The sequence below is a fragment of the Neoarius graeffei genome, chromosome 16 (genome assembly GCF_027579695.1).
Source record: "Neoarius graeffei isolate fNeoGra1 chromosome 16, fNeoGra1.pri, whole genome shotgun sequence".
In the NCBI taxonomy this organism is placed as follows: Eukaryota; Metazoa; Chordata; class Actinopteri; order Siluriformes; family Ariidae; genus Neoarius; species Neoarius graeffei.
The window spans coordinates 22,554,174-22,568,715 of NC_083584.1; the positions used below are offsets into that span (position 1 = coordinate 22,554,174).

The 14,542-nt window shown below is 42.4% G+C and overlaps 1 protein-coding gene across 1 annotated transcript; it reads left to right on the top strand.

The window, feature by feature from the left end:
* The first annotated feature begins 4,553 nt into the window (after window positions 1-4,553).
* On the top strand, window positions 4,554-12,403 carry LOC132900509 (tubulin alpha-8 chain-like). The gene is made up of 4 exons (XM_060942641.1): window positions 4,554-4,567; window positions 10,656-10,873; window positions 11,066-11,214; window positions 11,423-12,403. Exons 1-4 carry the CDS (start codon window positions 4,557-4,559, stop codon window positions 12,401-12,403), a joined length of 1,359 nt encoding a protein of 452 aa, XP_060798624.1. The 5' UTR covers window positions 4,554-4,556.
* Window positions 12,404-14,542: the final 2,139 nt, after the last annotated feature.

Here is a 14,542-nt window from a genome sequence, read left to right on the forward strand (position 1 = left end):
ATTGTTTGAGTGTTTAGTCTATGTCTAGTTCTTATCTAGAGTGTTTATACTGTTTATTGTTTGTGTTTAGTCTGTCTAGTTCTTATCTAGTGTTTATACTGTTTATATTGTTTGAGTGTTTAGTCTATGTCTAGTTCTTATCGAGTGTTTATACTGTTTGAGTGTTTAGTCTATGTCTAGTTCTTATCGAGTATTTATACTGTTTATATTGTTTGTTTGAGTGTTTAGTATGTGTAGTTCCTATCTAGTGTTTATACTGTATATATTGTTTGAGTGTTTAGTCTATGTCTAGTTCTTATCTAGAGTGTTTATATTGAGTGTTTAGTCTGTCTAGTTCTTAGTGTTTATATTGCTTGAGTTTTTAGTCTGTCTAGTTCTTATCTAGTGTTTATACTGTTTATATTGTTTGAGTGTTTAGTCTATGTCTAGTTCTTATCTAGAGTGTTTATACTGTTTATATTGTTTGTGTTTAGTCTGTGTAGTTCTTATCTAGTGTTTATACTGTTTATATTGTTTGAGTGTTTAGTCTATGTCTAGTTCTTATCTAGAGTGTTTATACTGTTTATATTGTTTGTGTTTAGTCTGTGTAGTTCTTATCTAGTGTTTATACTGTTTATATTGTTTGAGTGTTTAGTCTGTCTAGTTCTCATCTAGAGTGTTTGAGTGTTTAGTCTGTCTAGTTCTTATCTAGAGTGTTTATATTGCTTGAGTGTTTAGTCTGTCTAGTTCTTATCTAGTGTTTATACTGTTTATATTGTTTGTTTTTTCAATTATTCTGTTTTTATTTATTGCATTGCCTGTTTGCAGCGTGGGTCAGAGAGGACTGAAATTTCATCTGTGCTGTATGTCGAGCATGTAGAGCATATTTGACAATAAAGTTTACTTGACTTGATTTACACAACATGCCAACCATTTTAAAACCTGCACATTGTTTTTTTTTAAGTGTTACATTAAGATGACAAAACAAACAGAAATCTGGAGTGTGCATAAGTATTCAAAAGTCAATACTTCTTACTACAATTACAGCTGCAAGTCTCTTGGGGTATGTCTCTATTAGCTTAGCACATCTAGCCACTGGGATTTTTGCCCATTCCTCAAGGCAAAACTGCTCCAACTCCTTCAAGTTGTGTTGGTGTACAGCAATCTTCAAGTTATCCTACAGATTCTTGATTGGATTGAGGTCTGGGCTTTGATTAGGCCATTCCAAGACATTTAAATGTGTCCCTTTAAACCACTTTGTAGCTTTAGCAGTATGTTTAGGGTCATTGTCCTGCTGGACCGTGAACCTTCGTCCCAGTCTGAAACCTCTGGCCGACTCAATCAGGTTTTCCTCCAGCATTGGCCTGTATTTAGTGCCATCCATCTTTCAGTCCTGACCAGCTTTCCTGTCCCTGCAGATGAAAAACATCCCCACAGCATGATGCTGCCACCACCATGTTTCATTGTAGGGATGGTGTTCTCAGGGTGTTGGGTTTGCGCCACACATGGCATTTCCTATGATGGCCAAAGAGATCAATTTTAGTCTCATTTGACCAGAGAATCTTCTTCCATGTGTTTGGGAAGTCTGCCACATGTTACTGGGCAAACTCCAAACATGTTTTCTTAAGCAATGACTTTTTTCTGGCCACTCTTCCATAAAGCCCCGCTCTGTGGAGTGTATGGCTTAAAGTGGTCCTATGGATAGATACTCCCATCTCCGCTGTGGATCTTTGCAGCTCCCTCAGCGTTATCAATAGTGTCTTTTTTGCATCTCTGATTAATGCCCTTCTTGCCCGGTCTGTGAGTTTTGGTGGGCGGCCTTCTCTTGTCAGGTTTGTAGTGGTGCCATATTCTTTCCATTTTGCTATAATGGATTTAATGGTGCTCCCTGGGATATTCAAAGTTTGGGATACTTTTTATAACCCAACCCTGAGCTATACTTCTCCACAACTTTGTCTCTGACCTGTTTGGAGGCTCCTTGGCTTTTATGTTGCTTGCTTAGTAGTGTAGCAGAGTCAGGGTCCTTCCAGACCAGGTTGATTTATACAGACATCATGTGACTGATCATGTGACACTCTGATTGCAGACAGGTGGATCTTAATCAACTGATTATGGGACTTATGAAGTGAATTGGGTGGACCAGCTCTTATTTAGGGGTTTCATACAAAAGGGGGTGAATACCTATGCACACTCCAGATTTCTGTTTTTTCATCTTAATTATTGTTTGTGTCACAATAAAAAAAACAATGTGCACCTTTAAAGTGGTCGGCATGTTGTGTAAATCAAATGGTGCTAACCCTGCAAAAATCCATTTTAATTCCAGCTTGTAATGTGACAAAACAGGACAAACACCAAGGGGAATACTTTTCCAAGGCACTGTAACTCGGCTGCTGATACTGACATAATTCTACAATATTCATTCTTTTCAAAGTTATACATCATAAATATTCAGTATACTTTTAGAACCCTGGAATATATTAGTTCATTTACAAATAATTATTCAACAAATGATAGGCTACCTCTTTTTAAATACTCTAAAGTGTAATCTGAAATGTGAATCTGAAACAGTGATGTGAATTGCTTTTTAATTTTAATTTTTTTATGATATTGGAGGGGGGTGGCACAGTGGTATAGTGGTTAGCACTGTCGCCTCACAGCAAGAAGGTCCTGGGTTCAAACCCAGTGGCCAACAAGGGCCTTTCTGTGTGGAGTTTGCATGTTCTCCCTGTGTCTGCGTGGGTTTCCTCCGGGTGCTCCGGTTTCCCCCACAGTCCAAAGACATCCAGGTTAGGTTAACTGGTGACTCTAAGTTGACCGTAGGTGTGAATGTGAATGGTTGTTTGTCTCTCTGTGTCAGCCCTGTGATGACCTAGCAACTTGTCCAGGGTGTACCCCGCCTTTCGCCCGTAGTCAGCTGGGATAGGCTCCAGCTTGCCTGTGACCTTGTACAGGATAAGCAGCTACAGATAATGGATGGATGGATGGATGGATGATATTGGAGGGAAATAACCATATATGAGGAACACAGTGGTGCACAGTTTGATCCTGAGCTCAAGTTACCGTCTGTGTGGTGTTTCACATGTTCTCCCTGCGTATGTCCGGGTTTCCTACAGGTTCTTTGGTTTCCTCCCATTTCCCCAAAACATGCCATTAGGTGGACTGGCTGCACTAAATTGCCCCAAGTGTAAATGTGTGTGTGTGTGTGTGTGTGTGTGTGTGTGTGTGTGTGTGTGTGTGTGTCTGCATAGTGCGGCAGGCGTCATGAGAAGCCTTTGGAGACCACTCTGGAGACGATCTGACATTACCCAGCGTACCAAGCTACGGCTCTACAACACTGCAATTTTGTCTGTGCTGCTCTACGGCACCAAAACCTGGCCTCTCAGCAAGACCTTGGCCACCCGTGTTCTCGGCTTCAAGACCTGTGCCCTTAGGACCATTGAGTGGGTGCACTGGTACAACTGTGTCTCCAACAAGGAGCTCCACCAGAGGACTAGCCAACCAAATATCATCTGCACCATTGCATAGCGCCGTGTTCGTTGGCTCGGACACGTCCTGCGCTGCACAGATGACCACCCCACAAGAGCCATTTATGAGTTTGATTCACCAGTGGTGGGATGGAGATGCCCTCGTGGCTGACCACGCACCCGTTGGGACGATGTTGGTCATCAAGACCTCCAGCAAATTATTTTGAGACTGGAGGACATCCTGGTATACTGCAAAAATAATATCTTAGCAAGTGAAAATATCTTGAAAATAGTTGAAATGATCTAGCATTTCCTATAAGAAGAATACAAGACACCAATTCTGAGATTATTAAACCTAGTTCTAGATTGCGGCCAATTTATTCTAAGATGTCTTATCAAGTCAAAATATCTATCCATGCAGCAAGATAATTTCACTAGTGTTAAATAATTTTCTCCTCAAATTCAGTTTTTAATTTTTTTGCCATGCACTCAGCCAAGACCGTGAGAGATGGCAGAGTTTTGTGGCACCAGTGGGCTCAATGCCATGCTGGCATGAGGTTTAGGATGAGGAGGAGGAGGTGCATGGTGCCCCACGAAGGTTTAGTGTCGCATTCATGGTGTGTTCCAGCCTGTGGCCAGTGTTTTCACAATCCACTTTAACCCTGACTAAGAGACACTAACTGGTGCTAGGCTTGGTGCAGCATTTCAAAAATGGAATGAATTAAAACGTGCTTACGGCTCATCGCATTCAATTTACAAACAAGAATGAAGTTTCTCACAGCATGTGTATGTTCCCGTTTACAGACATGACAGGTGTCTGCAAATGAAATAAAGGAGATTGAGGTGGTATGGCATGGATTTCTTTGCAAGGTGGTGAAAGGAGGAGACGTCTGTAAGAATGTCCCTGAAAAAAGGACACAAGCCAAAGTTGAAGAAGAGCGAGACTGGAGCTTTAAAATAAGTAATGCTCGACCACATGAGATAACAAAGACCCCTCCTAATAAGGAAGTCTCTTACGAATGACAGCTTAAATATATTGGACACATTTGTAGAATGGATAATAGTGAACTGCTTAAACAAACTTTGTTTGACACCAGATCGACGTCACAAGTGATGCAGAAGAGGTTTGAGACTCAGTTGGGAGTAGACACCCAACAAATCAGGAGAAGTATGATGTCTAAATCAGATTTAGCACTACGTCTGAATTTCAGACAGTAGCACCCCAGGATACAAGTGATCAAAGTGGGGAAAATGATGATGATGATGAAAGTATAACTGTGTAACCAGGAAAATCATTCTAGTTTTAGCATGAAGTCTGTTTTGTTGAAGTTATCAACTGTTCACTGATGGAAACTTGAGTGCAAAACTGTTCATGCAGTCCTAAAGTTATCATGGCAGTTGTAGTCCTTAACCATCATAGCAAAACTGTAAACGTCCAGAGCCATCTTCGAAGTGTGTCTTTCAGCTGTCCATATGGGGCTGTCCTCCACAGGAACAATGTGATGAGACCCCAGCCAGACGTAGGACATCAGGATGGACTAGGTGGGTCCGAGGAGCAGAAGAGGTCAGCATCATTGGTGTCTCAGGATCGACATGTAACTCGACAGAGAGAGACAGACAGGGGGGAACACGACACAGGCTGTTAGGTATGCCCATTGTCATCAAATGAATAAGAACAGTATACATATTGTGCTGAGTGTAAGCAGGGAAAAGGCTGTGATAAAACTCAATCAATCTTTCATGTGGTTTCCTTAAGTTTTACTGTCAATCATAATCAAGGTTATAATATATCATAATTCATCCATCCATCATCCGTAACCGCTTATCCTCCATAGGGTCGTGGGTAAGCTGGAGCCTATCCCAGCTGACTACGGGCGAAAGGCGGGGTACACCCTGGACAAGTCACCAGGTCATCGCAGGGCTGACACAAAGAGACACACCAACCATTCACACTCACATTCACACCTACGGTCAATTTAGAGTCACCAGTTAACCTAACCTGCATGTCTTTGGACTGTGGGGGAAACCGGAGCACCCGGAGGAAACCCACGCGGACACGGGGAGAACATGCAAACTCCGCACAGAAAGGCCCTCGCCAGCCACGGGGCTCGAACCCAGAACGTTCTTGCTGTGAGGCGACAGTGCTAACCACTACACCACCGTGCCGCCTATATCATAATCCAAACGTTCTAATCGTTCTGGAAAATGTAAATGTACACACACACAGCTATCCAGCTTGAAAGAGCCAACCTGTAAGAGCGTAAGATTCTTCATTGGCCACTTTCACCTCATATCTGGCTGTCTTAAAGGCACCTGTTGTGTGGTAACCCTACTCTCACTTTCCCATGGGAAAATCCAGCCAACATTTTGTGTTCCATCCCTTTCTAGCCAAAGCAAACAAATCCTAGTATATCGTTTCATCTATTAGTATTAGTATTTCTGGCTGCATGTGAGTGGTTGTGTGAATTCAGTCGTAATAAAATTTGTACAGGTCAGCATTTTTCTCATCTCATCTCATCTCATCTCATTATCTCTAGCCGCTTTATCCTGTCCTACAGGGTCGCAGGCAAGCTGGAGCCTATCCCAGCTGACTACGGGCGAAAGGCGGGGTACACCCTGGACAAGTCGCCAGGTCATCACAGGGCTGACACATAGACACAGACAACCATTCACACTCACATTCACACCTACGGTCAATTTAGAGTCACCAGTTAACCTAACCTGCATGTCTTTGGACTGTGGGGGAAACCGGAGCACCCGGAGGAAACCCACGCGGACACGGGGAGAACATGCAAACTCCACACAGAAAGGCCCTCGCCGGCCACGGGGCTCGAACCCGGACCTTCTTGCTGTGAGGCGACAGCGCTAACCACTACACCACAAACAAACGTCACCAGGAAAAAGGCAACTGGTATTTTATAACAGTAACTATGCACAGTCATTTGAGAGGAACATTATTAGAGAAATGTCGTTCTACCACACAACTTTTTCCCAACAGGCCTCTTCTACACTGACAAGCAAATGAAACAATTCACTTTTACTGCATCATTCACTCAGAAAACAGCATATTAAAAATGTAATGGCGTTACGTTTATAGCTTGCTTGCAAATGAGATGAAATCGGGACTAGTCCAAAAAAATAGAAACCCACTGCGACGAAGCACTGAGAATGCAGAGTCTCCTATGATTCGGAGCGTTTATAAAATATTAAAAGAGTAGATGCTATTAAGTGATGGTTCACCACTTACCACATCAAACATACCACTTCCAATCCAACAAAGCAACCCATCCCATCCCACACATCACTCACGGCACACCCTCTCTCGAACACACATGCACACAAACTCAAATACACACAGTTCACAGCACACTCACCCCGTTCAGAGCCTATTTAGAGTATCAAAGAGACTCAGCCAACCTCAACCTCAACAAAAAGCAGTCATGCATTTTCACTGTGCTGTTTTCTATAAATACCAGGCCCAGTTCAGGACACTGTCTTAAAGTGCCATTCCACCATTGGATGTATTCTTTGGCATAAAATACAATATATTTTATGACAACATGACTAGACAGAGAAATCTTTTAGCTTCAAAATGATATATCAAACATAATTTTTTGACAACGACAAGTATATTAATTTTGCGACCAGTCACCTACCCTTTTAATTTCCGCACGGTAGTGAAACGTGATGTCATCGGCAGGTTCCCCTTCTTGTGTACCACGTGTCGGTCTATTTTTAGACCGGGAAACCCCCAAAGTGAGAGAGTCATTTCTCCTCGTATATGGGGGCCAAAAAAATTGCGAAAAATTTTGAGTTAATCTTTCAGTTAGCTAGATTTATTGGTATTAGCTAGATTTATTGGTATTATTTTTATCGCGTTCTATCCGCCATTGCTGATAATATGTGCCACGTCACACGTCACGTGGTACACAAGAAGGGGAACCTGCCGATGACATCACGCGCGGAAATTAAAAGGGTAGGTGACTTTGATCGCAAAATTAATATACTTGTCGTTGTCAAAAAATTATGTTTGATATATCATTTTGAAGCTAAAAGATTTCTCTATCTAGTGATACCATTTATACATGTTGTCAAAATATATTGTATTTTATGCCAAAGAATACATCCAATGGTGGAATGGCACTTTAAAGACACAACTAAACTTTGAACTCAGGATTGACAACCACAAGGTTTAATTCTATTTTTTTTTTCCAATAGCAGACAACTGAAAAGGTAAAAATACAAAACCTTGGGTTGTATCACGTATGGCAAGAATTCATAGCCTAATTCAGCATAACGGTTCATGTAAATTTGTTTTCAGCCTGTTACTTGAGATATGTGCATGACCTTTAATTTAACTATTACTAAATAATAAAACCTGGATTAATAAAATAAAGATGGGACTAAAGAAGGTAAACATGACTTTAAGATGATCTTAAAAGTGCGTTCGGTAAAATCAGCCAACTGTTTTCAAAATTAAAACAATGGTTAAAGGGACACTATGTAGGATTTAGGAGAATCTCTTAGCGGAAATGGAATATACACTCGCCTGCCACTTTGTTAGGAACACCCATACTGTTTTATGCAGTTCGCTAATCAGCCGATCCATTGACAGCAGCACAATGCATCAAATCATGCAGATACAAATCAAGAGCTTCGGTTAATGTTCACTTGAAACATCTCATCTTGTCTCATTATCTCTAGCCGCTTTATCCTGTCCTACAGGGTCGCAGGCAAGCTGGAGCCTATCCCAGCTGACTACGGGCGAAAGGCGGGGTACACCCTGGACAAGTCGCCAGGTCATCACAGGGCTGACACATAGATACAGACAACCATTCACACTCACATTCACACCTACGGTCAATTTAGAGTCACCAGTTAACCTAACCTGCATGTCTTTGGACTGTGGGGGAAACCGGAGCACCCGGAGGAAACCCACGCGGACACGGGGAGAACGTGCAAACTCCACACAGAAAGGCCCTCGCCGGCCACGGGGCTCGAACCCGGACCTTCTTGCTGTGAGGCGACAGCGTTAACCACTACACCACCGTGCCACCCACTTGAAACATCAGAATGGGAAAAATCGTGATCTCAACGTGTGACTTTCACAGTGGCCACTGTGGGTGTTGGTTTGAGCCAGATGGACTGGTTTGAGTATTTCAGAAACTGCTGATCTCCTGCGGTTTTCACACACACACAACAGTCTCTAGAGTTTACACAGAATGGTGCGGACAACAAAAAACATCGAATGAGTGACAATTCTGCGGGTGGAAATGCCTCGTTGATAAAAGAGGTCAGAGGAAAATGCCCAGATTGCCCCCTCCCCGCTGATTCCTGCCCATGTCCATAATGCTCTGCACCCAGAATCTATGATGGCCAGTAGAGTAGATGATCTATAAAATGATTAATGGGAGGCCTGTTCAAAACACAAACGAACATTCTGGACCAGAAGTCAGTTTTCCAAAGGTTTTTTTTTTACATTACATTAATGGCATTTAGCAGACACTTTTATCCAGAGCAATATACAACACACCTCGCACAGCCTGGGGGAGCAGTTGGGGGTTAGGTGCCTTGCTCAAGGGCACTTTAGCTTTCCTGCTGGTCCAGGGAATCAAACCAACAACCTTTTGGCCCCAAAAGAGGCTTCTCAAACCTTTAACAAACCTTTATTTGTCACATGCACACTTCAAGCACAGTGAAATTCATCCTCTGCATTTAACCCATCTGAAGCATTGAACACATGCACACACCCAGAGCAGTGGGCAGCCATACTACAGCACCCGGGGAGCAGTCAGGGGTTAAGTACCTTGCTCAAGGGCACCTCAGCCCAAGGCCGCCCCATGTTAACCTAACCTAACCCATGCAGACACGGGGAGAACATGCAAACTCCACACAGAAAGGCCCTCGCCGGCCGCGAACCCGGAACCTTCTTGCTGTGAGGTGACCGTGCTAACCACTACACCACCATGCCGCCCATGGCTTTCCAATTTTCCCTTTTGTCAATAATATTTTCGTCCTGAAGTCATAGCTTAAACTCATCTCATCTCATTATCTCTAGCCGCTTTATCCTGTTCTACAGGGTCGCAGGCAAGCTGGAGCCTATCCCAGCTGACCACGGGCGAAAGGCGGGGTACACCCTGGACAAGTTGCCAGGTCATCACAGGGCTGACACGTAGACACAGACAACCATTCACACTCACATTCACACCTACGGTCAATTTAGAGTCACCAGTCAACCTAACCTGCATGTCTTTGGACTGTTGGGGAAACCAGAGCACCCGCACGCAGACACAGGGAGAACATGCAAACTCCATACAGAAAGGCCCTCGCTAGCAGCTGAGTTCGAACCCAGGACCTTCTTGCTGTGAGGCGACAGCGCTAACCACTACAACACCGTGCCGCCCTTTACAAGGAATAAATAAAAAGTATTCAACTATTTCACCTTTAAGGACACTTTTGTGATCCTCATTATCATCATGCCTGGATGTGGCATGTTTTCACAACAGCTGCAGTTCACAGTTAAGCAAGTACTGGATCGTAGTAATCATAGCACTGCCACCATTTTCAAAAATAAGACAGCTGTACTCAGACCTCAGGCTTGGGAATGAATGATTTTTTTTTTTTTAAATAAAGTGTTCAGTAGGAAAATATCCATGCATGGAATGTAATCAATTACTTATGAATTTTTGCTATTAATTTATTCCATGTACAGCAAATATTATCGCTCATAATAATAATAAGCTCCTAAAAGCTTCTGGGTTTGTGAGGCTCTTTAATTAGTGGGCGTGTCCATCTATGTGCGTCATTTCCCCCCTTCATAACACGTATACTGGGTGAATCCCAAATGGCTCTTAACTGTACTTGTAGTTAATTATGTTGATGATAAAATCCAGTATTTTCTTCTGGATCAACAGGGTGTCAAGGGCATTTTGGGATCCTGCTTTACTTCAGGTCTTAATTAAAAGACCACGCCCCTAAGATCACGGTCACCTGTTATAAAGGTAGCTCAGAGGATTAGTATGGTAGAGCTGTTTGGGTAAGCAGGTGGGGTTCTGGTGGGGCTCTAAAGGCTTTTCTGAGACATTTGTGGCAGTTATTTCAACACTGAATAAAAAATGGTAATATTACACTGCATTGACTTAAAATGTACACTTAACATTTATTTGGATTATGACTCATTTGGCTGGTTTGTAATATCCTGTATGTACAGAGGGAGTGTATCTCTGTGCACATTGGTCAAGCAGGAGTCCAGATGGGGAATTCCTGCTGGGAGTTGTATTGCCTGGAGCATGGCATCCAGCCTGATGGGATGATCTCTTCTAACAGCACTAACTTGGCTGATTCTTCTTTTGGTACCTTCTTTAATGAAACTGGATCTAGAAAATATGTTCCACGAGCTGTTTTTGTTGACTTGGAGCCAACAGTTGTAGGTAAAATGCATTTTAATGAGTCCATTTTGCTCTGAATCTGCCTTGAGGCATTTGAATGATCTGGTTTTGTTTCCATGATGTCTGGGTTGTATACTATTGGTTGCTTTGAGATCAAAGCTACTGGTGTTTAGGTTCTGTGTTGGTGACTTTTTTTTTTTTTTTTTTTTTTTTTGTGTAATGGCTTGCTTACAGACGAGATTAGGACTGGATGTTATCGTCAACTTTACCACCCTGAACAGCTAATCAATGGCAAAGAGGATGCAGCTAACAACTATGCCCGTGGTCACTACACCATTGGCAAGGAGATTGTAGACTCGGTCCTTGATCGCATACGAAAAATGGTGAGTTGTGTGTTAAGGCTTCAATAATTTTAGAATCTCTATCTTTCTCTTGAAAGTAGCAAATCCACCTTTTGTCATTCAGGGGTTCTCCTCTGTCTGGATTTTGCAGTAATTAACATGGTATCAGTCGGGGTGTCCTTTAGGAGTGCACTCAATACCTTGTCACCTGTTAGACCAGGTTCGCTTATGATCTTTTTGTCCTCTGTAGGCTGACCAGTGTACGGGTCTGCAAGGATTCCTGATCTTCCACAGCTTTGGCGGTGGGACTGGGTCTGGTTTCACCTCTCTGCTGATGGAACGCTTATCTGTCGACTATGGCAAAAAATCAAAGCTGGAGTTCTCGGTCTACCCTGCTCCTCAGGTTTCCACTGCAGTGGTAGAGCCCTATAATTCTATCTTAACCACTCACACCACCCTTGAGCACTCGGATTGCTCCTTCATGGTGGACAATGAGGCTATCTTTGACATTTGCAAGCGCAATTTGGGCATAGACCGCCCATCCTACAACAATCTGAACAGGCTAATTGCACAGGTTGTTTCTTCCATCACTGCTTCTTTACGATTTGATGGTGCCCTCAATGTGGATCTAACAGAGTTCCAGACCAATTTGGTTCCATACCCTCGTATCCATTTCCCACTGGTTACCTACGCCCCCATCGTATCTGCTGAGAAAGCTTACCATGAGCAGCTGTCTGTGGCTGAGATCTCGAATGCTTGCTTTGAGCCAGCCAACCAGATGGTGAAATGTGACCCTCGCCGTGGCAAATACATGGCCTGTTGCTTGCTCTATCGTGGTGACGTAGTACCTAAAGACGTCAATGCTGCTATTGCAAGCATCAAGACCCGTCGCTCAATCCAGTTTGTGGACTGGTGTCCCACAGGCTTCAAGGTGGGAATCAACTACCAGCCCCCCACTGTAGTGCCTGGTGGGGATCTGGCCAAGGTCCAAAGGGCTGTATGCATGCTGAGTAACACCACTGCAATTGCGGAAGCCTGGAGTCGCTTGGACCACAAGTTTGACCTGATGTATGCAAAGCGGGCATTTGTACACTGGTATGTTGGTGAGGGAATGGAAGAAGGGGAGTTCTCAGAGGCCAGAGAAGACCTGGCTGCCTTGGAGAAAGATTATGAGGAGGTTGGAGCAGATTCTCCTGAAGATTGTGAGGAAGATGGTGAGGAAGAGTACTAGAACTATTCTGTTGTAATGGAGGCCTTTTTTGTACAATGCTGAATCAATAAAAATTAGCATGTAGTCTCTGGTGTTTGACTCTTTTTCCTCCCTTCCCCAGTTTATTGATGGCATGCATATTTTAAAAGGGCATGTGTAGGACTATATCTAAAATGAGTTTGAAACATTGTAGATGTGATGAGCAGACTTGGAAATAGTCATCTCTACTTGCACCCTGTGTTCAGTTCAAAGGTTTTAGTGGTCAGTAAGGCCTTTTGTTTTTTTCCACTTCAAGTTTAAAATCTGTATCAATAACTGGGTCAGAAACAAGTCTTTATGGCCTATTGCCAAACCAGTGCAAATTGTGCTCGTTTTGTCCAAGATGAGCTAAAAACTAAAGGCCCCAAACACAAAGGCTTGCTCAATGTACTTGGTGGGACTTCATGAAGCTCAATCTGTTTTCTTGTCCCCATCTTTGACCTGCAAGTCTTTAATGGCACATTAATGGACAATGCAGTTGTAATATCTATATTTAAGATGATGGGCCAAAATAAGCATGGTTTCAATTTAATTTTAGGAATATCTAGTAGGCTGGTATCTCTAATGCTTTCTGGACTGTAATAGTGCTCTCTCTTAAAGAATCCTGCAAACAAATTGAGCTAAAAGTCTGTCCTTTTATAAAAGCTCTGTTTTGAAATTTAATGACAACCACTAAAGTGCTTTTATATATTAAAAAAAAAAAGCCCTGTCTATTTTCAGTCATAGAGGCTGACGTAACTCTGTCACTTTGTGAGCATTGGGGGGGGGGGATGTGTACAAGTACATGCTGTACTGGACAATAGTACTGTATATTATGGTCTAGTATGACTTCTTGGTCAATTTGTTTGCATTTCTCCACAAGAATTATAGCAATGCAGTATTAAAAAACCAACCTAAAGGAAGGGGGTACTAGTTTATTGGCTGTTTTGTTTAAAAAAAAAAAACTGCTTATCTTCCAGCCGTTTGATGTGATACATGGTATGCTGTTGGTGTTCTGTGGTGAAACAAAGTTGGGATCGTGTCTGGCTTCAGTCATTTCTGCCTCGTGTTTCACTTTTTCCCCCAGTGGATTTTTTTTTTTCATACAAGTCTGCCACAAAACTATCTTCTGTAAAATGTTTACTGCACAAGTTGTTGCCCTTTCCAGGAGTAAAGTTTTCTCCCTTTACTTGATGAAGCCATTTGGCCAAAGGTCTTGGATGCAGGATGGAATGAGGAAGACATGCGAAGTCCTACGTCATGCACTGCCACCCTCGTTTTCGTCTCCTAATACATCCATGTATCTGGCTAATCCAGTATGGCCATGCCCTGGGAAATGGCCCAACGGACTGATGTTACAACTTTAACATGTTTTTAAGCAAAAGTGTGCTTGTTTTTTCACCTAGAATAATCTTGTATTAATGTATATTTCATAACCCTGTATTTTCAAAATTTCCTGTTTAATCGCTTTAAATAGCCAACAGGGCAACCAACAAGCCAGATATTCCAGTAAACTAAGCTAGAACTTGTAAAAGCATGCACTAGTTTGAGTATCACGTAGGGTTAGCATATTTCTTATTTTGGCTGTATTAAAATGAGAATACTCAGTTTTAGGAATGTTACTGAATCATGTTATATTAGCATTCAAGGTTACACCAAGGTCCTTAACTGTAGCATTTGGTTTCTCAGAATAGCTCGACTCCAGCGTGAACAGAACAGGCTGCCAGTTTTCTAAAAAATATCAATTTAAAAAAAAAAAAAGAGGTTAACAGTGCTACCTGCAGGTCCTGATCTAATTTAGATGTACTGGTTCAGTGCCAAGATGTTATCTGTTATGGGGCAAAGTATTGTTACCCTAGTCCTGCTGATGGAGACACCAGGAGGAGGATGTGTAACCATTACAACGGTGTTATCTGCAGGATTCCCAGTGATACAGGGTATTCTTAAGCTTTAACACTAGGAGCCACTGAGACAAGAAAAAAATTAGTTTTGTCTTGGTTTCATATGTGTTCTCTGCTAACTGATATGACTTTTTTTTTTTTAATTTAATCAAACACCACAAAAGTCTCTAAGATTAGGATGCAGACTCTTGTTTAAATAAATAAAATCTGAAAACCGTCAAAGCCACGAAGCACACTATGA

What these genes read in the sequence shown, in the direction of transcription:
- LOC132900509 (XM_060942641.1), top strand. An exon ending in CTTGGAGCCAACAGTTGTAG is followed by an intron (nt 10,874 to 11,065) that starts GTAAAATGCATT and finishes GCTTGCTTACAG; the next exon opens with ACGAGATTAGGACTGGATGT. An exon ending in TTGATCGCATACGAAAAATG is followed by an intron (nt 11,215 to 11,422) that starts GTGAGTTGTGTG and finishes TGTCCTCTGTAG; the next exon opens with GCTGACCAGTGTACGGGTCT.